General features: G+C 41.5%; 1 protein-coding gene across 9 annotated transcripts in view; it reads right to left on the bottom strand.

The window, feature by feature from the left end:
- Positions 1-12,152: 12,152 nt before the first annotated feature.
- The window catches only part of MFSD11 (major facilitator superfamily domain containing 11), a 28,191-nt gene continuing 13,544 nt past the window's right edge, over positions 12,153-26,799 (bottom strand). For all 9 annotated transcript variants that reach the window (XM_081575566.1, XM_081575572.1, XM_081575567.1 and 6 more), the window contains 6 exons: positions 26,670-26,710; positions 21,031-21,096; positions 19,379-19,504; positions 16,403-16,577; positions 15,559-15,694; positions 12,153-15,024 (listed from right to left, as the gene is read on the bottom strand). In XM_081575566.1, coding sequence (XP_081431692.1) covers positions 14,860-15,024; positions 15,559-15,694; positions 16,403-16,577; positions 19,379-19,504; positions 21,031-21,096; positions 26,670-26,710 — 709 coding nt within the window. In that variant the 3' untranslated portion in view covers positions 12,153-14,859. The remainder of the gene's footprint in view (positions 15,025-15,558; positions 15,695-16,402; positions 16,578-19,378; positions 19,505-21,030; positions 21,097-26,669; positions 26,711-26,799) is intronic.

The following is a 26,799-nucleotide window of genomic DNA, read 5'->3' as shown; positions in this document are numbered from 1 at the left end:
CTAACCTACTCTTTTCACCTGGTAATAAATATTCCAAACATTATTGGAACTTCAATAAACCCCGGCCGCACAATGGGACACACTCCCCACGTCTTGATAAAGCAGCGATTCAACAAGCCACTCGGATGCGCTCAGTGACTAAATTCTCTTAGACTGGATCAAAGGAAAAAAGACACCTTATGTGGGACTTCCCGAGTGGTCCAGTGGCTAAGACTCCAAGTTTCCAAAGCAGGTGGCCCAGGTTCAATCCCTGGTCAGGGAACTAGATCCCACATGCCACAATTAAGAGTTCACATGTTGCAACTAAGACCCACCACAACCAAATAACTAAATAAGATACTCTATGCCTTTGCAGCTTGTGAGATCTTAGTTTCCCAGTGAGGGATTGAACCTGGGTCCTCAGCAGTGAAAGCGCACAGTTCTTAACCACTGGACCACCAGGGATGTCCCAGATATGCTCTTAATTCAACTTGTAGAATTCTAGTTAAAGCAATTAGAATTTAGTGAGCACCTGGGCAAAGGCTCTGTTGAGAGGCCATGGGGCCAAATGCAGTTGTAAGAAGACTTTTATGAGCTGGCTATGCCACTTCACTGCCCTCCTGGGCAAGCTTCCATCTCTCTGAATTCAGTTCCAAGTCACAATATTAGATGCTGACCCCTCTCTCCTAACTTCTGTACTGAGTTCTTGGGAGTCTCCATGAAGAAGTGCTTGACGGACTTAGAAATTATCATTCTAAGAGAAGTAAGTCAGACAGAGAACGACAAATATCATACTGATATCACTTACATGTGGAACTTAAGAAAACGATACAAAAGAACTTATCTACAAAATAAAAACAGATTCAGAGATATAGAGAACAGATTTGTGGTTGCCAAGAGGGAAGAGGGTGGAGGAGGGAAGGACTGGGAGTTTGGGATTAGCAGATGCAAAATATTATACACAGGATGAATGAACAACAAGGTCCTACTGTATATCACAGGGAACTATATTCAATATACTGTGATAAAAAATAGAGAAGAATATGAAAAAGAATGTATCCGTATGTATAATGAAATCACTTAGCCGTACAGCAGAAACTAACACAACACTGTGAATCAAGTATACATTAATTTAAATTTTTTCAAGCAAATAAGTAAAATACACTTAAAAAAAGAAGTCCTTGAAAGAGCCCTGCAAAATTAGGTCACATAAATGTGAATTCTTATTCTAGAGGTAAGGCTGCAGGAGGATAATAATTTTCACTCAAAAGTATAGAAATGGAAATTCCTTGGCGGTCCAGTGGTTAAGACTCCATGCTTCCAATGCAAAGGACACAGTTCAATCCCTGGTCAGGGAACTAAGATCCCACCGAAGAACTCATGCTTTTGAATTGTGGTGCTGGAGAAGACTCTTGAGAGTCCCTTGGACTGCAAGGAGATCAAACCTGTCAGTTCTAAAGGAAATCAACCCTGAATATTCATTGGAAGGACTGATGCTGAAGTTCCAATACTTTGGCCACCTGATGAAAAAGAGCCAACTCACTGGCAAAGACCCTGATGCTGGGAAAGATTGAAGGCAGGAGGAGAAGGGGATGACAGACGATGAGAAGGTTGGATGGCATCACAGACTCGATGGACGTGAGTTTGAGCAAACCCCGGAAGATGGCGAAGGACAGGGAAGCTTGGCGTGTTGCAGTCCATGGAGTCGCAGAGTCAGACACGACTGAGCGACTGAACAACTAGGCATGGCCAAAACAAAAAAGCACAGACAACAGAAACGGCTCCAGCCCCTGACCCACACAGAGTTCAAGGGAGAGGATGCAGCCCACACCTGAACTTGGCTGAGCTGGCCTGAACCCTAGCTGCAGTTTTTCTGAGTGGACCACCAGGGGAAGTCCCAGCTTTTTCTTTTCCAAAAAATTGTTTTGCCAATTCCAGGTCCTTTGTATTTCTCTATAAATTTTAAAGTCAACTTGTCGATTTACACACACACACACACACACATCCAGCTGGGATTTTGATAGAGACTGCTTTGAATTTATCATCAATAGGTGAGAACTGCCATCTTAAAAATATTGAGTCTTCCAATCCATGACCGTGGAACTTCGCTCCAGTTACTTACAGCCTTAATTTCTCTCGGCAACGCTTTGTAGTTTCCAGAAAACAAAAGTTGCATTTGGGGGTTAAATTTATTACTGAGTATTTTATTCTTATTGTGAATAGAATTGCATTAATTTTATTTGCAGATTGCTCAGTGCTAGTATATAGAAAACACAATTGATTTCTGAATGTTGAGCTTGTGTGTTGCGGCTCTGCTTAACGCATTAGTTCTAGTAGGTTTGTGTGTGTGTATTTACATTCAAGATTATTTACATCCAAGAGTAACTCATCACTGATTGACAGTTTTGTTTTTTATCAATCTAGATGACTTTTTTCTTTTGGTCTTACTGCAGAAGTGTACCTTTTGCCTTTTTGTTTATTTATTTATTTATGACTCCCCTGGGTCTTTATTGCTTGTCTCGGGCTTTCTCTGGTTATGGCGAGTGGGGGCTCCTGAGTTGCAGTGTGGGCTTCTCATTGTGGCGGCCTCTCTTGTTGCCACACATGGGCTCAGTAGTTGTGGTGCACGGGCTTGGTTGTTCCAAGGCACGTGGAATCTTCTTGGATCAGGGATCGGACCCGTGTCCCCTTCATTGGCAGGCAGATTCTCATCCACCGTGTCACCAGGGAAGTCCTACATTTTTGCCTTTCTTTTTCTCCTGATCTGAGGAAAAGAACATTGATTTTTTCACACCAAGCATATTAGCTATGGGCTAGTCCATAAATGCTCCATTTACACTGAAGAAGTTCTCTATTCTTACCTTAATGAGAGGTGTTTATTTTTGGTTTGTTTTTAATTATGAATGGTATTGGATTTTGTCAGGGGCTTTTTCTGCAATGTGAGTGGTCATGTGGCTTTGTCCTTTATCCTATTAACATGATGCATTCAGTTCAGTTCAGTTCAGTTCAGTCCCTCAGTCCGACTCTTTTTGACCCCATGAACCGCAGCACGCCAGGCCTCCCTGTCCATCACCAGCTCCCGGAGTCCACCCAAACCTATGTCCATCGAGTCAGTGATGCCTTCCAACCATCTCATCCTCTGTCGTCCCCTTCTCCTCCTGCCCCCAATCCTTCCCAGCATCAGGGTCTTTTCTAAGGAGTCAACTCTTCGCACGAGGTAGCCAAAGTATTGGAGTTTCAGCCTCAACATCAGTCCTTCCAATGAACACCCAGGACTGATCTCCTTTAGGATGGATGGGTTGGATCTCCTTGCAGTCCAAGGGACTCTCAAGAGTCTTCTCCAACACCACAGTTCAAAAGCATCAATTCTGCGGCGCTCAGCTTTCTTTATAGTCCAGCTCTCACATCCGTACATGACCACTGGAAAAACCATAGCCTTGACTAGACTTTGTTGACAAAGTAATGACTCTGCTTTTTAATATGCTGTCTAGGTTGGTCATAACTTTCCTTCCAAGGAGTAAGTGTCTTTTAATTTCGTTGCATTACTGTGGTATAATAAAAAATACATCTATCTGGTTTTGTCCTCGATTCCTGGCACAGAGTTCCTAAAATCCTTGGATGTCTCTGCCTTTTAATACGCTGTCTAGGTTTGTCCACCAAATAAAACATAATTCTCAATCTTTAGGTTGTAAGAAAAAAATTTAAGTTGTGCACTTTTTTTTTTTTCAGTCACTAAGTGAAAGGGAAATGGAGCAGGACCCAGTGAGGCCTTCTGGGTACAAAGGCTTTCTTGTCTGTAGAAAAAGGCTTTAGTCTCCTGGGCCTCCTCGAATTCCAAAGAGCAAATTCAAGAAATTACTAATGAGGGAAGTGAGGAAATGCACGGATACAGGAAAAGCAGTCAGGAAACAATAGCTCAGCATAAAACAGACTCCCAGTTCCTCCTCAAGGGATATACATCACCATCTGACACATGTCTTTGAATTCTGCAAGACCTAAGGCCCCCAGTCTGGCAGAGGAAGGTAACTATATGATCGGATCCCAGACTGATAGGAACGTAAGCAATGATGATATTGACCTTTCTCTGACCTGCGTGACAACCAGCTAACGCTTGGACTCTGTTGACCTTTGCCCCAATTCTAGGCTGAATTCTCCAGCCCCATCATGAATAGCATGCACCCTTGGCTGAAAGCTTCCCGGATTTTGCTGTTCAGAGAAAAACAGCTTCAGGAAATATCTCTAGTGTTCTCCTTATTTGTTGCAAACAATAAATCCTCCCTTCTACTGTTTGGCTTGCTTCTGTCTTTTGGCTCAACAGCCAAGAGATAAACCTGGTTTTCAGGCGATGGAAGTTTGCTGCTGCCACAGAGATGACCTGCAGTCTTAAGTAAGTTTCAGACACAAAACAAATCATTTCCCTGCAGAAGCAGGCACCCAAGCGGCAGCTACAGGTGCTCTTGCAGGAGGAGACCCAGTCTGAGGCAGGAGAGAGACATTTAACAACTGACCTCCTGCTTCTCTTTCTTGGGGCACAAAGAAGTGGGCTTCAGCCTGGATACTTAACAACTGTTTGCATTCCTGAGACAAGAGATAGATAGGCCCCCATCAAGGTATTTACAATCAGCCTCCCTTTGCCCTCCGAAATGAAGATAACAACAGAAACAGGGCAAATAGCCAGTCTTTGTCTCTTGTAAACACCTTAAGGTAATAGTCACGGCACTAGTCAAGGTAATAGTGAAAGAGAGCAGACCGTATGGTCCTTGCCCCCCACCCCACCCCCACAGGTCCTTTGCCTGCCTGTTGTCTGTGGACAGTTAGTCAAAGAGCAAGTTTAATCAGAGAACTGAGAAATGCAGAAACAAAGGAAAACAGTCAAAGGAAACCAAATAATAATAATGTAGTCATTAAGCATCATCAAGGCGACTTAGTTCCTTCTCAAGGGTTATAGATAGTATTCTGAACTGTATCCTGTGAGCTGTCTTATACTGAAACCCTCACCAGGTGGAAGAAGTTAACTACATGATGAGCAGGCTATGGCCGTGACATATAAGCTGCCACAATTCCAAGTGAGTGATAGTTGCTCACACTGGAGAAGGCAATGGCACCCCACTCCAGTACTCTTGCCTGGAAAATCCCATGAACAGAGGAGTCTGGCGGGCTGCAGTCCATGGGGTCACTGAGTCAGACGACTGAGCGACTCCACTTTCACTTTTCACTTTCATGCCCTGGAGAAGGAAATGGCAACCCACTCCTGTACTCTTGCCTGGAGACTCCCAGGGACGGGGGAGCCTGGTGGGCTGCCGTCTATGGGGTCGCACAGAGTCGGACACGACTGACGCGACTTAGCAGCGGCAGCAGCAGAGAGTTGCTCAGTCATGTCTGACTCTTTGCAACCTCATGGACTGTAGCCTGCCAGACTCCTCTGTTCATTGAATTCTCCAGGCAAGATTACTGGAGTGGGTTGCCATTTCCTTCTCCAAGGACAATTCCAAGAATTGGCCTCAAAGTAATGGAAAACAAACTGACCCTGGAACTGAAGATTAACTGTACCTAAACCAATCAAGATGACTCTGGTCAGAGCACCGACGACCAATTTGAAGGTGACTGTCAGAGCTGACTGTGCTGTTTCTACATGTAGCCCCTCCTTCTGTCTATAAAAGCTCTTGCCCCACTGGTTGCCAGTGAGGAGGAGTTGGCCTTTGGACAGATGTCCACCTACAGCCCCCCCACTAGTGCCCACCCCCCCCCCGCCCCCGCAGTTGCCGGTGTCTGAAATAAAGCAAACTTTCCTTTCCACCAAACTGGCCTGTGTATTGGCTTTTGAGCAGTGAGTAGCCAGAACCTACACACCTTCTGTGAAATAGTCATGGTAAGGACAAAGAGGGGGCAAAACCCTGTTTGAGTAAAGGATTAAGGGATCTCAGCTTCCCCTCTTTTTGGAAGAAGGGAGACACTACACATGTGCAGAAAGGCTCCTTGTGGGTCAAAAGTCAGGAGATAACACCAGGCTGTAATGAATCTTGACCTTCCAGCAGCCTTCACTTAGAGTTCCATCTTGGCTGATAGGTGTGTGCGCACCCGGGGAAGGGGCCCAGGGTAGGTCAAGTGTGGAAAAATAACCAGATAATTGGCTAAAGGTAAACAAAGACCTGGAAGAACTGCCCTATAAAAATGACTTGCCTGGCAGTTTTCTATGCTCCTCCTCCCTAAGGGGGACGCCCACACCCTTTCTCTCTGGGTGTCCATCTTTACCTTGCTTCTATCTTAACTAAACAAACTCTTTTTTCTATGTGCTCTCCCGCGTGTTGTTGTGCTATGCCTCTAGTGATGAACTTTGTACCTGCATTTACAGTTTTTGCCTTGCTGCCTTGCCGAGATCAAGCCCAGACTCCTGGCACGCTCCCTCTGAAAGCACCATCTAACCAACAGTCTCCTTCTCTGGCGCGTGAACTGAAAACATTTGCTAGCTCCTCTTTTGTTCGAATAGTGGTAACCACACAAAATAAGTAGAGAAAGAACAAATCTGCTTCCTCCCTCCCAGCGTCTGCGGGATGAGTCATCCAAAGACTTTGCTTTTCAGTTCATGTGACAATTATCCCAAAAGATCCTTTTTAAAACGTGAAATAGAATGAAATCATTTTTTTAAAAAGCCAAACAGACTTAGAATATAAACAAAGAAGCCTGAAGAATTGGGAACATATGACAACATTTTAGGGAAGAAAACAAGAAAGGAGGACCAATGAATTGAAGTTAGAAAGAAATGCCTAAATGAGCCTCTTGTGGATCCGATGTCTACAGCAATCAGCTTTTCCTTAAAATTATCCATCTCAGTTCACGAAGAGTTATGGCAAAACTACTCACGATAAAAACATCAAACCTTCTAGATTTAATAGCAGTTCAGGAAACCAACCAGTCAAAACCAAATGCACCAGGGAAGAGCTGATGGCATTTTCAGACCATTTGTGCACAAAGTTGAAAATAATCTCAGTCTGAAAGCCACTGTGAAACATAGTTTCTTGACTTACCAGATCAACAAAAATGTGCTTCCTAGTAATTAAAATTTAGTGTATTATGGACCAACAAAAAGAAACCACTCTCAAGAGAGTGAGAAGATAAGCCATGAGCTGGGTGAAAATATAAAGATACACCTGATAGGGACTTCCCTGGTAGTCCAGTGGTTAAAACTCTGCACTTCCTACACAGGGGGCCACAGGTTTGATCCCTGGTCAGATAACTAAGATCCTGTATACCATGCAGCTCAACATCTGACTGTATTCCAAAATATAAGAAGAACAGGAATTTAACAGACATCTCACCAGTGAAAATATATAAGTGGCAAACAAGCACCTAAAAAGATGTTCCACATTTTATGTCATAAAGGAAAAGCAACTGTGAAATAAAATTCATATTTTATGGCAGAACCAGAAAAATTTAAACATGAAAAATTTCCTCTGCCCTTGAACCTCCTCTCCCCCCACTCCTGTGCGTTGCGCATCTGCATCAAGCAAACCTCCCCCAGCAGCAGGAATACTTGCTCAATTCAAAAAAGCAACACTCTCCTAGCATCAACAAGGCAATTCCTTAGAAGACAACATTCCTTCTTTACCTTATAAAATGCCACAGGAAGCCATCATGATCTGATGACACTCAGATCTGGATTGTGTAAGCTGTCATTAATACATCATTTAAACTACAGCCCTCTGTCTCAAAACAAACAAACAAACTCATATACCTGTGCCTTGACTTCTAATGGGCAGAACTATTCTCAGAGCTTTCTGAGACGCTCTCTCGGGTTCTATAAAATCCTCAAATTTGGCTTGAATAAAAATTTCCATTTTCTTTCTTAGATGGACTGATTTTTGTTGAAAGTGTCAATCGCTCAGTTGTATCTGACTCTTTGCAACCCCATGGACTGTAGCCCACCAGGTTCCTCTGTCCATGGAATTCTCCAGGCAAGAATACTACAGTGGATTGTCGTTTCCTTCTCCAGGGGATCTTCCTGACCTGGGGTCTCCTGCATTGCAGATAGATTCTTTACTATCTGAGCACCAAGGGAAGCCATTTTTGTTGACCCAACTGAAAACAATGAGATCCCACTGCACACCTATGAAAATGACCAGAATCTGGAACACTGACAGCAGCAACCGCTGGCAAGGATTCAGAGCAAGAGGAGCCTCTCATTCATTGCTGGTAGGAAAGCAAACGGTATGGCTGCTTTGGAAGATGGTTTGGTAGTTTCTTGCAAAATTAAGCATCCTGTTTACCATAATACAGTGCTGCAATTGTGCTCTTTTGGTACTTGTCCAAGACAGTTGAAACTTATGTCCACAGAAAACCCTGCACACAGATGGTTATAGTAGCTTTATTCTTGCCAAAACCTGGAAGCAACCAAGCTGTCCTTCAATTGATAAGTGAATAAACTGTGTACATCCTGTTAAAAGGTAAACCAAGACATATAAACATTTTTAAGTGTTTGAGCAAACACTGGTTTGAAACAGGCAGCATCCAATCTAGCAGATAGAAAGGAGGTCTGAGGAGCTTTAGAATGAAGGACTTGGGCATTTCCTGGTGGTCCAGTGGTTAGAACACCACATTTTCACTGCACAGGGCACGGATTCAATCCCTGGTCAGGGAACTAAGATCCCACAAGCTGCACAACGCAGCCAAAAAAAAAATAGAGAAAGACAGAGGAAGTAAGAACAAGGAAGTTATACTAGGCCAAAAAGCAAATCGGTTATTGAGAGCGTGGCGGGGGTCAATATCAGGCAGATTACCTAACTAGTGTTGGTCAGGCAATTCCTGATTGACTCATTTAAGATTCCATTTCTGGGAGGGCTGAAACTGAAATTAAGTCTCCGTTTGGGGACGTGGAACTTACCATAAGCCACTCCATTTGGGCCTGATGTCTTGTTTTTTAACAATCCAGACAATGGAATAGTATTCAGTGATAAGAGGAAATGAGCTATCAAGCCATGAAAAGACATGTTGGAAACTTAATACATATTACTAAATGTAAGATGCCAATCTGAAAAAGGTTACATACTGTATGATTCCAACTATATGACATTCTGGTAAAGGCAAAACTATGGACACAGTAAAAAAAAAAAAAGTCAGTGGTTTCTGGGGGTTGGTTACTAGGGAGGGAAGGAAGAATAGGAAGAACTTAGGAATTTTAGGGCAGGGGAACTACATGTATGATGCTATAAAGGTGGATACTAGTGATTATACATTTGTCTAAACTCATAGAATGTACAACACTGAAGTGAATCCTTATGTAAACTAAGCACTTTTTAAAAAAATATTTATTTCACTGTGCCAGGTCTTAGTTGCACATGTGGGATCTAGTTCCCTGACCAGGGATGGAACCTGGGCCCCCTGCATTGGGAGCCTGAAGTCTCAGCTACTGGACCACCAGGGAGGTCCCGAAGCTAAGGACTCCGGGTGATGACAAGGTGTCAATATAGGATCATTAATTGCAACAAATGTACCACTTTGGTGGGGCATGTTGATAAGAAAAATCTCTGTACCTTCCTCTCCATGTTGCTGTGAATTCAAAATTGCTCTAAAAAATGAAGTTGACTTTAAAAGAACAAAAACTGAAAATGAAAATAACAGTCAGGAATTCCCTGGTGGTCCAGTGGTTAGGACTCAGGGCTTTCACTCCTGGGGCCCGGGTTCAATCAGGGGGTGGGGTTGGGGGAGAAATCTACCTTTTTACAATTGAGTAAAATAAAAAGTTTATAAAGAAACAAGCCAAAAGAATCACACAAAATTTCAAGAGTCAGATTATTTTCGTGGACTATGTGTCCTTATGTTTTAGAAGATACAATTTTTTTCTTAAGTAGTATGAGCTGAGTTGTAAGGAGTTGTTTAACCATATTTTACTTGCTGGAAACCAAACCAAAAGAAGCCAATGAAACAAGTATTTATGTTAATGAGACGTCTTGGTTAATTATGTAATTAGACATTAATTTTGGGGGGGAGGGGCTTCACCTTGCAGCTTGAGGGGCCTTAGTTCCCCAACCAGGGATGGAACCTGTGCTGTCTGCAGTGGAAGCACAGATTCTTAACCACTGGACCGCCAAGGAAGTCCCTAATTAACTTTTTTAATAAAAAAAAATTTTTGAAATATAGCTGATTTATGATGTTGTGTAAGTTTCTGTTGTACAGCAAAGTGATTCAATTATACACGTGAAAAGTGTTAGTCGCTCAGTTGTGTCAGACCCTTTGCAACCCCATGGACTACCACCAGGTTCCTCTGCCCACGGAATTCTCCAGGCAAGAATACTCGAGTGGGTTGCCATTTCTTCCTCCAGGCGATCTTCCTGACCCAGAGATCCAACCTAAGTCTCCGGCATCACAGGTGGATTCTTTACCACTGTGCCACCTGGGAAGTCCCAAACAATGTGGTTTATGCGAAATAAACACCTGCTTTCTCTCTGCAAGTCTAGAATCTTGGCAAATGCCAGGCAGAGGCTCCCTGCAACCAGCCCCTGTAAAACCCTTGGGTGCATCTCTAGCAGGCTTTCCTGGACAGAAACATCGCACGCGTTGCTACATCTTCGATGCTGGGGCAAGAGGACGCTCTGGGTGACCCCTAGGGGAGGGGGAGAGAGCCTAAGAAAGCTTGCACCTGGATTCTTCTAGACTCCCCCCAGGGTCTTTGTCCCTGATGACCTGGCTGTGTATCCTTAGCAGGTCACTGTAATAAACCCTGAGAGTACCCGATTCCTGCTAGCAAATCTCCCAATTTACAAGTAGTCCTGGGGTTGCCTGAGACCTATCATGAAGGGCCACACAATTTTAGGTGGTTTTTTTTTTTGCCATACCTTGAGGCTTGCAGCATCTTAGTTCCCTAACCATTGATTGAACATGGGCCACGACAGTGAACGCGCTGAGTCCTAACCACTGGCCCACAGGGAATTCCGTGAAGCTCTTACCTTAATGACTGTGTCCCTATATTCCAGTTGCTGAGGCCTCCTTCAACTGTGACCCGTGGAGACGGCCGTTGCCATTAGGAGACGGCGAGAGGAAAGAGTTCGCTGCTGCTTCAAGGCCTGAGCCTGGCCTGCAGGCGGCCGTGGGGAGGGCTCTGGAGCTCTTGAGACTCAGCCCTCAGCCTTTTGCCTGGGCCCCCAACACACTTGCCCACCCTGAGACCAGAGGGCCTGGAGGGCCCAGAGATCCTGGCAAAGCTGACTGAACAGGACCTCTGACCCCGCCCTCAGGGCTTTGTGCTAACAGTGCACCAGCTCTGCTTCTGTTACAGTTGTTCAGTCACGAAGTCATGTTCTATTCTTTGCAACCCCATGGACTGTAGCCCGCCAGGCTCCTCTGTCCATGGGATTTCCCAGGCAAGAATCCTGGTGTGGGTTGCCAAGCCCTCCTCCAGGGGATCATGTCTACCCAAGTTTGCTCAAATTCATGTTCATTGAGTTGGTGATGCTGTCTAACCATCCCATCCTCTGCCGCCCCCTTCTCCTTCTGTCATCAATCTTTTACTGCTGAATCACCAGGGAAGCCCCCTATTACAGCAGCAGGCAGCATTCTATTGTATGTAGAGGTCACACTTTGTTTATCTATTCATCTACTGATGGACATGGGTTGTTTCCACCTTTTGGCCATTGTGAACAATGCTGCTACAAGCGTAACTGCACAAATACCTCTTGAAGTCTGTTTTCAATTCTCTGGGGTACACACCCAAACAGGAAATGGGTGGATCAGACGGTGATTCTAGTTTGACATTTTTTAGGAACTAGTTTACTGTTTTCCATAAAGGCAGCACCATTTTACATTCCTACCAAGGATTCCAGTTTCTCTTATGTCCTCACTTTACGTTTTGTTTAATTGGCAACTTTTTTTGTATTTTGAGAACTTAAAGAACTCTCAGAGGAAAGCAAGCCTCTGTGTAAACAGCCAAAGCCTAGGTTTTAAGGTATTCACGCCTTCGGGTATAGGGGAGAAGAGTTACATGGGGGGACTCCTTCACACAGAGTAAAACAGTTGTGACTCAATAAAGGTTGCTCCAGGGTTAAGCCAAATTTCAATATATAGAAATTTGCAGTAAAAGAACAGCACCCTCATACTTACACACACACACACCCATGTGAGACAAAGTGAACAATGACTTACCCAGAAGCACAGATTATTTGACAGAGTACATAAGACAAGCATAAAAATTAAATTCTTTATTTCATACCACATTTCAAATTCAAATAATGATACAAATTCAAACATGAGCCGTTATCAGTCAAACAGAGAGCCCACCAAGGCCAACACTACTTATAAAGACTGAGTAAAAAACAAAACGAAACCCACCCAAACACAAAATGTGAGTACAGAACTTACGGTGAAGAACATCACACATAGCAACAGGAGGCAGGCAGCCAGAAGTCGTGGTCCTGACAGACTCTCCTTACTCCCTTTTCTTTTCCCTTGTGAAAGCAGTTACCAGGAATCCTACCAGCGGTGATAAGAGGCTGCAGCTGCCCTGGGTGAATGGACTCAGTAGTATTAACAGAGGCTATTGAATCTCTGCAGCCTAATTCTACAGACCCTTATCATAAGCAAAGGGAGCCTGAGCCTGGGAGAGTGAGGAACACGGGAATGCAGGGCCCAGTTCCCAGCTGAACATGAGACAGGCAGCCTTGCGAGATGCTCCTGGGGATCCTGGTTCTAGCCACTCCCTGGTGTAACCCCCACCCCCTTCCTTGAGTGTGGCGGGGAACTAGTGACTTGCATCTAGTAAAGAGAATATAGCAAAAGTGATGAGATGTCACTTTCAAGATTAAGTTATAAAAGACAGTGACTTATGACTTGCTGGCACTTCCCTGTGGCTTTTCTCACTTGCTTTCTTTGATGAAGACAGCCATGAGAAAGTAAGACTCTTAGTCCAACAGCCTGTGAGGAACCAACTCCTGCCAAGGATGAGACTAAGCTGAGAAGCAGGTCCTCCCCTGGGTCACACCTTGACTGCAGCCTTGTGACAGACCCTGAGCTGGCTAGAGGACCTGGTTCAGCCATGCTGAGATTCTAGACCCACAGAAACTATTAGAGACTACATAGGTCTTGTGTTAAGTGGTTGAGTTTTGGGGTAATATGTCATACGGAGATAGAAAACAAATACATCTGGGTAAACAATAATGTGCTTAGTGAAAAAAACTGTTAGTTGCTCAGTCATGTCTGACTCTTTGTGACCCCATGGACTATAGCCTGCTAGGCTCCTCTGTCCATGGAATTCTCCCAAGTAAGAATACTGGAGTGGGTAGCTGTTCCCTTCTCCAGGGATCTTCTCGATGCAGGGATCAAACGCGAGTCTCCTGCATTGCAGGCAGATTCTTTACTATCTGAACCACCAGGGAAATGGCTAAGTTTTGGGGTAATCTGTCATATGGTGATAGAAAACAAATACATCTGAGTAAACAATAATGTGCTTAAAGAGATAATAAATTCATTTGTATTCATTCTGAAACAGCCATTTACAATTTATATAAAATCAACTATCAACTGAGTTTATCTCAACTTCAAAAAAGAAAACCAAAATTTTACAACTTGGAGCAAAAGAGTTTAGTGTTCCATACAAATGCAATTTCTCTAAGGGTTCCAGCTAACCACAATTCCCTGCAATTGCCATCAAGTCTGAAAGTCACACTCCATAAAATTGCTAAGCAGGTTTTTTAAAAATAATGGAAAACAAAATATTGTCTTCTTGATTAAATCTACTTTGCCATAAAACTCTTGATTTGTACAGCTAATTTTCAAGTGAGCTTTCCCATTTATAGGAAATGTCCAGAAGAAGCAAATCCACAGAGACAGGAAACAGATTACTGACCACCGGTGCCAGGCAAGAGAATGGGGAATGACTACTAATAGGCACGGGGGGTTCTTTTTGGGGTGATGAAAATGTTCTGGAAAAGATAGTAGTGATAGTTATACAACCTTGTGAATGTATTGAAACGCCACTAAACTGTATACTTTACAATGATGAATTTTATGGTTTCTGAATTTTATCTCAATTAAAATAACTGCTTAAAGCTCTTATGGATTAAAGTTAACATTTCCATTCTAAACATCTCCCCAAATAGTCAGATTCCATTCCCAGACATGCATATGGAATGGTGTTTCTTAGTGACAATAGCCTGCCACCATAGTTTAGACTTCACTACATGTTCTGGGTTTGTTTTTTATGCACTGCATCCTCTAGAAAAATTACCAGCAAAAGCCTCCACCAGTAAATGTGTATTTTTTCTTAAGTGTGTTTTTGTTCATTTACAAATGTTAGATTCCTATTTTTAAAACTTAAGACAATTTTTACCTCATTTCATAATAATTGATTAGCACCCCTCTTGCTATGAACTACAAGAAAAATTATCAAAAATGTGCAAATCTTTTCAAAGATTCCATTTCAGCATTATATGATTTACTTAAACGTCATTCCCAGACACATATGGGGTGGCACATGCTCCGTTACTACATAGTAACACACAGCCACACCCTGTAGGACTCTTCATACAACATACGAGTCTTCATACACATATGGTCTAGTAGTTTCAATCAAAGCATGATCTTTCAACATGAACAGGGGGCAGAAGAAAACATTTACATTTATAACATGATCATAAGGAACGTGAGACAGATGAACTGAAAAACAACATCCTTGAACAACATGACTGACAGATCAAGTTTCCCTTACTTCACTAGTTTTAAACAATATCTGTAAACTTGTATAGCAACTCTGGCAGATTTAGCAGTCTTAGATCTCGGAGTTTCCATCCTAAACAGCCTCCAAGGTATGGTGAAGATGAGAGCGGCCTCCTCTACCCAGCCCTACCGCTCAGCTGAGGGTCTGAAGAGCCGGCCTCCTCTCACTGGCACCCTTCTTCAAATGCTTCGGTAGTCAGAGCCCCGGGCTACAATGGCAGCAGCTTCCCACTCCACAGTGAAGAAGGAGACAGTTCCAAAAAACCCAAATATCACCATGACCAGGAGTTGCCAATGAAGGAGAAGGTAGTTACTGTAGAAAAATGCCACGGCTGCGCAAATGGACTAAGAATAAAGAAGACAAAACAGATCATGAAATGTGCACAGGTGACTTCAGCCAACTCCACAAAAAACCCCACCTCTCTGACCCAAGGCTTCTTGTCACTGCTCCCTGCTCTTTCTGCATCTAGAGGGCACCTCCTTAGTCACCAGCTCACAGACACGCAACATCAAGTCCCGCTGAGAGCTGGGAATAATCAAGTAAGCTATAATCTGTTATTTAAAACAGTATTTTGTAAAAAAAAAAAAAAAAATGGAGTGATAAAATCACGTGCATGCACAGTGAGAAGCACACTTGTTATCTGTGAACACCATGAATTCTAGTATCTACTGAAAGAAGTCTGAGCCGCAGAGGCTGGAATATAAAATCTCTTATACAAGTGATGGGACAAAAAAGATCACAGTACTTACTGCCTCCTCATTCTGATCAGAAATCCTTTTAAAGGATCTCCTGGACTTTCATTTGAGAAACATTAAGAGAATGAAGTTGTAGCACTTAAAAAAGACCCACCTTTAAACACAGTCTAAAGAAGAATTTACCTGCACAAATTTAAAGACGGCAAAAGCCGGGGCGCTGTCTTCAGAATAGAGAAAACCTAAAATACTAAGCAGCTGGGTATTGAAGCAGCTGTCTCCAAGACCCAACAGGAAGCTGCAGAAGATGGCAATTTCTTTGCTGATTAAAATAAAATTAATTGAGAGTGAGCATTAATAATATTGTTAGAGTTGTTTAAAACGTAACAGCAACTCACCCACAAAAACATTTTACTCCCCAATTTAAACAAGTTTATGAAACAAGAATGAATAAACACTGGAATTTACAAAGAACTTATGCTCAAATGCTGTCACCTTCACAGTCTAGCAAACTCTAGTCTATTAACCACCAGGGAAGCAAACACTGTGTCTGGGACAGGGCTGCCCCTGGCTTGTGGATCCAGACATCACTGCCTACATCCACAATGAATCTGAGGGTTGAGTGCAGTAAAATGACACCCGCAAAACTCCCGAAAACACTGAGAGGACCGGGCGGCCGACCCAGCAGACAGACCACTGCTCGCTCCTCGCTGCTCTTCCCTGAAGCCCAACCTTCTAGAGATTTCAATGCTCAAAAGGCAGAAATAAAAAATGCAAATCAGACACTTACATGATCCTTCACAGATCAAGAAAAAGATTTAGTGGAAAGAAAGGTTAAAACCAACAATCACAAAAATAACTTGAGATTCTCTATGGATTTCTATTCAAACTCATTCTGGCTCCATTAACACATGACAGATGACCTTATAACAGACTCACAGAAAAGGAGTAACTGCTCCATTCTAAATTCTAAGCCATCCTTTCCCTCCTGCCCTTCCTTAACTTACTAGAAAAAGGGCAGTCACTGTACCTGGGTTTGATGTAAGCGCTGCTATCAGTACCTTCAACAGGAGCAATGGGGGCGTCCCCAGGCATGTTGAGGAATATTAAATAAAAAGCTATAAAATGCACCAGGATGCCCAACAGCACAACTGGATTCCTACCAAAACGATTATTCTTGCTCAGCAGGCCAAAGAGGCTTCCACCTATAAAATCAATGAACAAACAAAAAAATTCAAGGCCAAGTAAATATACCAAAAATATAGTTTTGAAAAAATAAATGGACAAATAGTGAATTTAATAAAATTAGAAAGAAAGAAAGCACAAATATACAAAATAAGAAATAACTGTTGAAACAAAGGAAATTATAAAAATCAGGACAGACTTCTAGGTAAGATGGAGTAACAGGAACTGAATTTACCCCCAGTCTAAAAAAAAAAACAACCCAGAAATATGACACAATGGTTTTAAGGACACAGGTTCTCAGGTGACAAAGGGCAATGATCTTGGAGAGACAGGAAACAAATGAGGTGAGGCCCACACCTGCCCCAGCCGATGGAGAGGCTGTGGGCTTCCGAGAGGGGGAGGGCGGAAGCAGAGCGGGGAGAGGGGGAAGAGGCCGGGAAGTGGGGGAGACGGGGAGGAAGGGCAGGAGGAAGCCCACAGCCTCCCTGAGCTGAGGAGACAAGAGCTCAGGGTCTGGGGGAGACCAAGGTGCCTGAGTTTCCAAGATAGGGCACCAGAAAGGAGGGCTATCAGCACGGGATGTGAGTAGCAGAGATGAGAAAGAACTTTCCAAGAGGATTAGTGGCATTAGTGCCCTACCCTGGGCTGGGACGAGTACCTGGTCCCACCAGCCAGACCGGAAATCTTATTATTCACTGGGTATTCACGAAAGGGTCTTCCCTTGGGGGAGAGAGATAATTAGCCCTTCTCTGAACACTACTATGGTTCCATCCAATACACTAAAAGCAAGACTCAAATGAACCGCATCCAAGAACAAAGCTCAAGAACATGAACAGGAATGTAAAAGTCATCCCACACCCAACAAGGTAAAGTTCACAATGGCTAGTATCCACATTACCAGGTATGCAAAGAAACAGGAAAATAGGACCTGTCATGAGACAAATCGGTCAAACACAGAGTTATCACCTGACCCAGCGATTTCAGTCCTAGCTTTACATAACACATAAGATCACACAAAAACTATACAGAAATGTTCACAGCAGCATTATCCATAATGGGCAAAAAGCAAAAACAACCCAAATGTCCATGACACAATGAATGGATGAAAAATGTGGTAGATCCATATGACTAAATATTATTTGGTAATAAAGAGGAATGAAGTAAAAAAGAAAAAAGAAATGAAGTACTGATACATCACAACCCTGCAAACACTGTGTTAAGTAAAAGAAGCCAGGGACAACAGAAAAATACATATTGTATGATTCCATTCACATGAGATGTCCGGAATAAACAAATCTATAGAGAAAGTAGATTAGCAGTTGCCTGGAGAGAGGCAATGAAAATGTTCTAAAATTAATTATAGGGAACAAAAAAATACACCAACCCCCGCTTTCTCCATAGTGCTTATCAATTTGACATTCTAAGTTTTGGATATTTTTTATTGCCTGGCTTCCCTGGTGGCTCAGACAGTAAAGCGTCTGCCTGCAATGCGGGAGGCCCGGGTTTGATCCCTGGGTCAGGAAGATCCCCTGGAGAAGAAAATGGCAACCCACTCCAGTATTCTTGCCTGGAAAATTCTATGGATGGAGGAGCTTGGTGGGCTACAGTCCATGAGGTCGCAAAGAGTCGGACACGACTGAGCGACTTCACTTCACTTGTGTTCTTCCCTAAGAATATAAGCTCCATGTTTTGTTCATACAATGGATGCACAGAAAGTTTTCGGGAAGCTCCTCACATGTTACACAGCATCCACTACTGCAAGTATTGCACAGATCAGTGCTGCAGGAGTAACTGGTGGTATAATCAAAACAGAGGTGTGGTCTTAGCCTGTCCTCTTCTCCCTGCTTTCTGGCACAGAGCTCCTGAAACCCTAGGAATTTCCTCAGTGAAAGGAGTGTCTCTTGTTATCTTAACTAAGCCCTTCTAACCACACCTGAGTTAATGCTGATCCCTGAGGGACTGTGGGGGTGGCTCTAGTCAAGATGGAGGCTGGTTGCCAGAAGGACCCAGTAGCTGGAATGTTCAGCCCCACTCCCCATCTCAGGGGAGGGAAGAGGGGCTAGAGACTGAGTCCAATCACCATGATTTAGTCCACCATGATGAGATCTGCATAAAAATCCCTACACAACAGGTTTGGGAGAGCTTCCTGTGATGAATGCATCACGTGTCGGGAGGGTATGTATCACATCCTAGACTCCAAGGGGACGGAGGTTCCTACACCAGGGGTCCTTCTGGGCTTTGCCCTAAGTATCTCTTCACCTGGCTATTCATCTGCATCTTTTATTAATAAACTTTAACAGCAAGTATAGCATTTCCCAGGGGTGTTGTAAGAACCCTTGAATGTATAGCCAAGCTGGACAGAAGTGAAGGTGGCCTGGGGACTCAGAACTTGGACTGGTGTCTGAAGTGAGGTTGGCCTTGCAGGACTGTACCCTTGAAGCTGTGTGGTCTGATGCTAACTCTAGGAGGTAGTGTCAGAATTGAACTGTACTGCTGGACATACAACTGGTGTCAGAGATCCAGAGGACAAGAAATTTAGGGATTCTAATACACCTTCTCTAAGTATTTTAAGAGGAAAATCTTGGAAACATAAAGCAAAAATCTTTATGTTTTCTTACTTATGGCTTTGTCTTGAATTACTTGGCAAAAGTTTTACAATTTAGTTTTAGAACAGTGATAATAAAAGAAAAACCAGACATACTCATGTGGATAAAAATAAGCAAAGAAATAGAAATCCAAGGACAGAGAAGTGAAATATACTTAAAATTTCCTTTATAACTGTAATAAACTGATTTAATGCAAAATTTTTTTTTATACCAACCTAAAATTTCTCCAATGCCGATGAAAATGCCAGAAAGTCCAATGAGGCTTTTCTCTTCTGTTCCAAATTTATTTATAGCGCCAATACAGGTTCCATATACACCAGAGAAGAAAGTCAATTCCAGACCTTTAGAAAAGAGTTCAATTTAAATTACGGTTGTCCTTCAGTATCTGCCATGGGTACCAAAATCCAGATACTCAAGTCCCATAATCAGCTCTCGTATTCAAGTCTCTACATCCTTAGAGTAAACCAACTGCAGATCACAAAGCACTGGATTTTGTATTGAAAAAACACACAGTCTCCCTTTCCTGGTTTTTTCTTCATGTCTGGTAGTATTTGAGCTATGCATGTATAAAACAAAATTCACTCAGACTGAAATGTTACTCCTCTAGCAGGGCATAATTTTACGTGACATAACTGATGAAAAGGAATTAGCCACAAGATGGCAATTGTCGCATATTTCAGATAAGAACATACAACTCAAATAAGCAAAGACAGCCTTATGTTAAAACAGTCACTCTGCACAGAAAAGGGATGGACAGAGGACATAATTAACATAAACTTGTAACAGGGAAACTAAAGTGCTCATTATCCTTATTAATAGCTTTCCAAGGGAACAGGAACATATGGTTGCAAGACTAATACCTACTATCTACTTTTGCTTAAAAGAAAAAGTTTTAATTAAACATGTTTTCCCAGGAAAAGAAATTTTAAAAATTTGGGTAAAAAATTAGAGCGAATCAATAGAAGACCTGATTCCTTAATGTCACAAAACCTTACCTGAATTTTGAAGATGTTTAATATTTATTCTATTTGACCTAAAAATACGATGTTTCTACCTATACCTATGAGGCACATAGAGGTGAATCTTGAACAAATCGAGTTTGAACTGTGCAGGTCCCTGTAGTACTACAGGATCCACAGTTGGTTGACTGTGCAGACCAGGAAGCACAGATACAAAGGGCTGACTAAAGTCACACAAAGATTTCTGATCACAGGGGAGGTCAGCACACCTAATGCATCCCTTCACTGTTCAAGGGTCAATTGTAACGGCAAAAGTAGTAGTTGACATATTAGAGCAATTTTTGACAAGGAAACAGATTTCCTTAATACCTAACCCTATTCCATCTATTACCACAACACATTATCACTGGAAGCCTCAGAATTCATTGTTTTATTGGAAATTATCTTAATTCATACCCAAGTTGCAAAGATTTACTCATGCTTCTTTTCTCTAGTGCTCCATTTTGTCCTAAAACACTGGTTGAGATGAATCAAGCCTCCTGCTTTTCAATCCCTTGTACAGCATCCTCCCCTACATGGAATTTGGGCTGGCTCTGTGATTTGCTTTCACCAGCATAGGAAGGGGTCACACAACTGCTGAGACATGGAGAGAGGTGAGATCCAGCTTGCACTCCACCCCTTCAGCCGTCCAAATGAAACTACCTTGGAAGTTTTAGCCCCAGCTACACTAGAACAGCAGCCCAACTGAGACCCCAACTGAGACCATCAGAAACGCCATTTCGTTGAGACAGGTCAATGCACAGAATTGTGAGAAAGTAACATAGTTGTTGTTTTCGACACTCATAGTTGTTGTTTTCCACGGTCATTACGCAGTCACAGAAAACCAACACTGCAATTAATTCCATTACCTGTATAAGCAGTTGTAACGCTAAGAAGGAGCATCTCCTTGGTGACACATAACTTCAGAGACTTTTCTGTAAAAAAAAAAGAAAAAAAAATTTAGGAGTACTTAACTAGATTTTAATCAAGTGAACAAAAATTCTAAAATATTCATTCAACCAATTCATTATTACTTGTTGTCAGTAATGCCAGTAAACAGAGACACTGGGACACAGGTTAATGATTCAGATTAAAATGCTTAACATATGAACTAAACCTGCCCTGTAAATAAAATGTTGATTTCAACTGTTTAAATATATTCCAGAGTTGTGTTTTCTCTAACACCTTCTCCAGCTCTCATGAAAACAAATAAAACAGAGAAAAGAAATAGAGCCAAACAGCAGACTATTTCTACAGACTTGATTAAACTTTAGGGAGTCAACAGTCGGCAAAGTGCTAACTTCCCTAAGCAACTGTCCTAGGGCAGCTTTAAGGCTGGACTCAAGGTCAGAATCAGCCCGGAGCTTTTTGACCACCCTAAGCTGGGATACCACCACTTCCTAAGATTCTCACTCTCTGGATCTGAGGACTGAAACCTTAGTTCTGCCCATTTGTTTCTGACTCCTTTAATTTTTAATTTTTGTTGTTTAACTTAGTTGAAATCCACAGTGGAAAGTGCATTTCTAAAAGCTGCACATTTTAACTGTCTTTGAACCTGCTCACATAATTAAAGGCCACTTATCTAGGATCCTAAACTAATGGCGGATCCAGACTTCAGCTCCTACTCAGTGGATGATGAGGAAACACACATCGCTCACAGACACTCTGCCCTGAATTTCTCCATATACAAAAGAGAACAGCTTTTTCTTGAATTTCACTAAAATAAAGTGAGACTAAAATCAGTAAGATATTTTCACCAACCATTTTCATATACTTCCAGAAAAAAATACATGATTAATAAAGTTTAAAACAATATTTTTAATTAGAAAAATCATATTAGCAAAGCATATTTGCTTTTGAGTAATCAGAAGATTTAGCTAACAAAAGGAAATTTTAAAACATAACCTAAAAAGAAAAATAATCTAGTATGATCCTATATGGTGAATTCATGTCCTCATACATTTGTCCAAACCTGTAAAATGTACAACACCAAGAGGGAACCCTAATGTAAACAACAGACTCTAGGTAATGATGATGTGTCACTGTACATCCATCAGTTGTTAACAAAAGTACCACAATGATGGGGGACAATGGTAACAGGGAAGGTTATGCATGGGTGAGGGCAGGACATATATGGGAAATCTCTGTATATTGACAATTTTGCTGTGAACCTAAAACTTCTCAAAAAAAAATCATTTTTCAAAAAAAAAGAAAAAACAAACCCAATATAATTTATTTGAGGAAACTGACAAACTAATCCTAAAATTCATATGCAAATTCAAGGGACTGATAACAGCCAAAATAATCTTGAAAAAGAACAAAGATGAAGACTCAAAATTTACAATAATCAACACAGCATGGTACTGGCATAAGAACAAGCATACTGAGAAATAAACTACATTCACAGTCGATTGGTTTTTAACAAGGGTGCCAACACAATTCAACGGGAGAAAGAATAGTATTTCTAGCAAACGGTGCTAGAATGACTGATCTCGTGCAAACGAATGATGCCGGATTCCTACATCACAACATCCATAAAACTTGACTCAAAATGGATCACAGAACAAAATGTAAAAGCTAAAACTATCAAACTCTTACAAAAAAAATACAGGAATAAATCTTTGTGACTTGGAGTCTTCCCAGGACACCAAAAGCACACACAACAGAAGGTAAAGTGGATAAATCAGACTTCATCAAAAATTTAAAAATTCTATGATTCAAAAGATACTACCAAGAAAATAAGAAAAATCAACCTACAGAATGGAAGAAAATATTTATAAATTATATATATGAGACTTTCATCTAGAATATATAGCGAACTCTTACAATTCAATAACAAAAAGACAAGGAATTCCCTGGCAGTTCACTGGTTAAGACTCAGCACTTCCACTTCTGAGGGCTGGGGCTCAATCCCTGGTCGGGGAACAAGTCACATGGTGTGGCCAAAATAATAATAATAATACAAATAACCCAATTAAAAAATGAGCAAAAGATCTAAGCAGAAATTTCTCCAAAGAAGAGATGCAATGCCTATAAGCATATGAAAATATGCTCAACATCTTAGATATTGGGGAAATGCAAATCAAAGCCACAAAAAACCACCTTACACCTACTAGGATAGTGTTAGTCACTCAGTCGTGTCCAACTTTTGTGACCCTGTGGACTGTAACCCACCAGGATCCTCTGTCCATGGGATTCTCCAGGCAAGAATACTGGAGTGGGTTGCCATTTCCTTCTCCAGGTGATCTTCTCAACCCAGGCCAGGGATCAAACCCAGATCTCCCACATTGCAGGCAGATTCTTTATCGTCTGAACCATCAGGGGATAGTAGGATAGCTATAATCAAAAAGATAACTCTAGAAAGTGGAGAAATTGGAACCTTTGTACATGGCTGGTGGGAATGTAAAATGGTACAGCCACTTTGGAAAACAACCTGGCAGTTCCTAGAAGATTTAACATAGAGATACCACAGAGCCCAGAAAGAAATCTGAAAACAAATGTCCACACAAACACTTATGCTAAGAATTCTATCACAGAAGACCACAAGTCCTATGATTCCATTTATACAAAATGTCCAGTATAGGCACATCTGTAGACAGAAAGTAGATTACTGGATAACTAGGGCTGGGGTTGGGGGTGGGGTTGGGAGAGGAAATGGAAAGTGATTACTAATGGGAAGAAAATGGGAACTGACTGCTGATGGTTGTAGAGATTCTTTTGGGGGTGATAATTACATTCTAATTTTTTTTTTTTTAAATTTTGGCCACATGTGTACTGAATCCTAACTGCTAAACCAGGTAACTACCTGAATAGGTTCTAAAATTGATTGTGGTGATATCTGCACAACTCTCTGAATATACTAAAAACCACTGAATTATATACTTATATAAGTGGGTGAACTGTATACTATGTGAATTACATCTCAATAAAGTTATTCTATTAAGGAAAATAACCATAATCTAACACCTTAATGAGTCTCCTCCCAGGTTTTATGCTTTTTAAAAAGAAATTTCGCTATACTGTTTTACAATTTATTTTCATATAACAAAGCAAACATTTTCTAACATTTATAGTAATCATTTTAATGGCTACAGTAATCTATTGGATAGCTGCTTTGTAGTTGAATATTTAAATTATTTCTATTTCTCACTAATATAAATAGTAACTAAATCTTGGGAAAAATTCTTAATTATTTCCTGAGGATAATCCTATCAGTGGAGTAAAGGATAAACGTTTTTAAGGCTTTTGATTCCTACTGATAAATCAATCTTCAGAAAGTAATACAAGGACTATATTCTTAACAATGCGGTCTTATGCATTTAAGTACCTATAGTCTATATACTGAGAATTATTTATCTTTGGAAATTTAATAGAAAACTTAATTTGCATTTCTTATAGTTTTTAATAACTTTCCTTTGTTTATAACTTTTTTCTACTGGAGTATTTACGCCTTTCTTCAGTTCAGTTGCTCAGTCATGTCCAACTCTTTGTGACCCCGTGGACTACAGCACGCCAAGCTTCCCTGTCCATCACCAACTCCCAGAGCTTGCTCAAACTCAAGTCCATCAAGTCGGTGATGCCATCCAACCATCTTCTGTCATCCCCTTCTCCTGCCTTCAATCTTTCCCAGCATCAGGGTCTTTTCCAATGAGTCAGTTTTTTGCATCATGTGGCCTAAGTATCGGAGTTTCACCTTCAGCATCAGTCCTTCCAATGAATATTCAGGACTGATTTCCTTTAGGACTGACTGGTTTGATCTCCTTGCAGTCCAAGGGACTCTCAAGATTCTTCTCTCCAACACCACAGTTCTAACGCATGCCTTTCTTATTGGTTCATAACCCTTTATCATATACTGTAAATATTTTCCCTGCCATTTTAATTTCATTTGATTATTGTGAGAGAGTGAAATTTTATATTTTAGGTAAAAAAGAGCATACTTTTCCTTACTGTCTGACAGACCTGTGAAAGGCTTTCCTCTACCAAATTAATTTCTTACAGTTACTATTATGGTTTCATTTTTACATTTCATCTACATGGAATTTTAGTATAAGATGGGAAGTATGAGTTCACACTTTTCCCATGCAGTCAGCTGTCTGGCCTTGCTTTTAAGACTCTTTTACAGTATTCCACATTCCTTTATGAACACAGACCTGGGTCTAGACTTCAGTTCCAGTGCTGTCTGTATTCCAGTGTTTTCAAATGAATTCATAATAGGTTTTGATATTTACTAGGGAAACTTCTTTTAAAAAATTCTGTTGGCTATTGACAGATGTTTATTCTCCCAGAGGAACCTTTTATCAGGACCAAAAAATAAATTTAAAACTCCTCATTGAAATTTTCTAGAATTGCATTAAACATATACAATGAGCTGAGGAACTTAAATGCCTTTAAATAAGCAAGAATCCTTTCTGCACAATACCTCCTACAGCATCAACTGAAGGAATATCATGATTAAATAATAAATGAAACACTGGCTCACAAGCAAATTAAAGCCTGGACATTCTTTTCCCTTTCTCTTTGCCTTCAGCTTCATTGCCACCTCCTAACTTCACACTGCTCCCCAACTGGCAGGAACCGTTGGCTAAATTTAAACTTTCTTGCCCTATAGCACCTTATATGCCTTATTTTTTTTAGCTGCTGCCTTCTTTCTCCCCATTCAAACCTGAAAGCCCAATATCCTATTACTACTAAACCCTACACTAGGTAACCAACCAGCTCCGTGATAAAAAGCATGAGGCCCTCATTGTGTTAGTGTCTCATTTTACAGAGAAGTTGAGGCAAAGCTGGTACAACTATCTAGAAAGCACATTCTGAATCTGGTTAATATTAAGAGACATCCAGAGGAGGGGTTCAGAGCATAGAGGCTGCATCAAGTCTCACCGAAGCTGGATGTACCAGCCCATAAGCCTGAAGGTCATCTCCCTTTGCCTGACTTCATGTTCACCAAAGAAGTCAACATGTCTTTCTAGGCCTCTCATAACAAGAAGGAAATTCCTTGTTTGACCTTGAGTAAATAATTTTGCCAAGCCTCAGTTTTCTTTTCTATAAAATGGAGATAATGATACATATGTATTATATGATACTCACAGATTTGTCCTGAGAACAAAATAAAACACATCAAGAGGTTTAGCCAGGAAGAACCCTCAACAGATGAGGGTGATTGGTCTTACACGTTATTGGGTCACCCGAGCCTCTGTTCTGTTCTAAGGAGTGACAAGCAATGCTTGAAGAAATGGTCCGTGTCCTCACTTCCTCCTATAAACTCCTAAACCTCTGCCTCCTCCTCCTCAGGCTTCCCTCACACACATGCACTCAGGTAGGGCACTGAATTATTCTCCACCCCTCACATGCCTCATGTTAGAGATACTTATTGAGAAGACTAGCGGATTTCAGAGCAGCATACCTGGAAACGTGAAAATATTGGGGTATTGTCAACCCAAAGCTACCAGGGAAAGAGGGAAAGTTGTTCTTGAACAGTTCCTGCACCTCAGACACAGAAAATACTTACTAAATGCATCTACCGCCTTTGTCATGTTGTTCTGGGGAGATCTGAAAAGATAAAAAGAAAAAAGTTTTTTCCCCAGAAAATTGAAAAAGAGAACAAAACAACTATCACATTTTCATTTAAGTCTGTAAAA

This window comes from Giraffa tippelskirchi, chromosome 3, assembly GCF_054371585.1.
Source record: "Giraffa tippelskirchi isolate mGirTip1 chromosome 3, T2T-mGirTip1v1.2.pri, whole genome shotgun sequence".
NCBI classification, from domain to species: Eukaryota; Metazoa; Chordata; class Mammalia; order Artiodactyla; family Giraffidae; genus Giraffa; species Giraffa tippelskirchi.
This window is presented reverse-complemented; position numbering and strand designations above follow the sequence as displayed.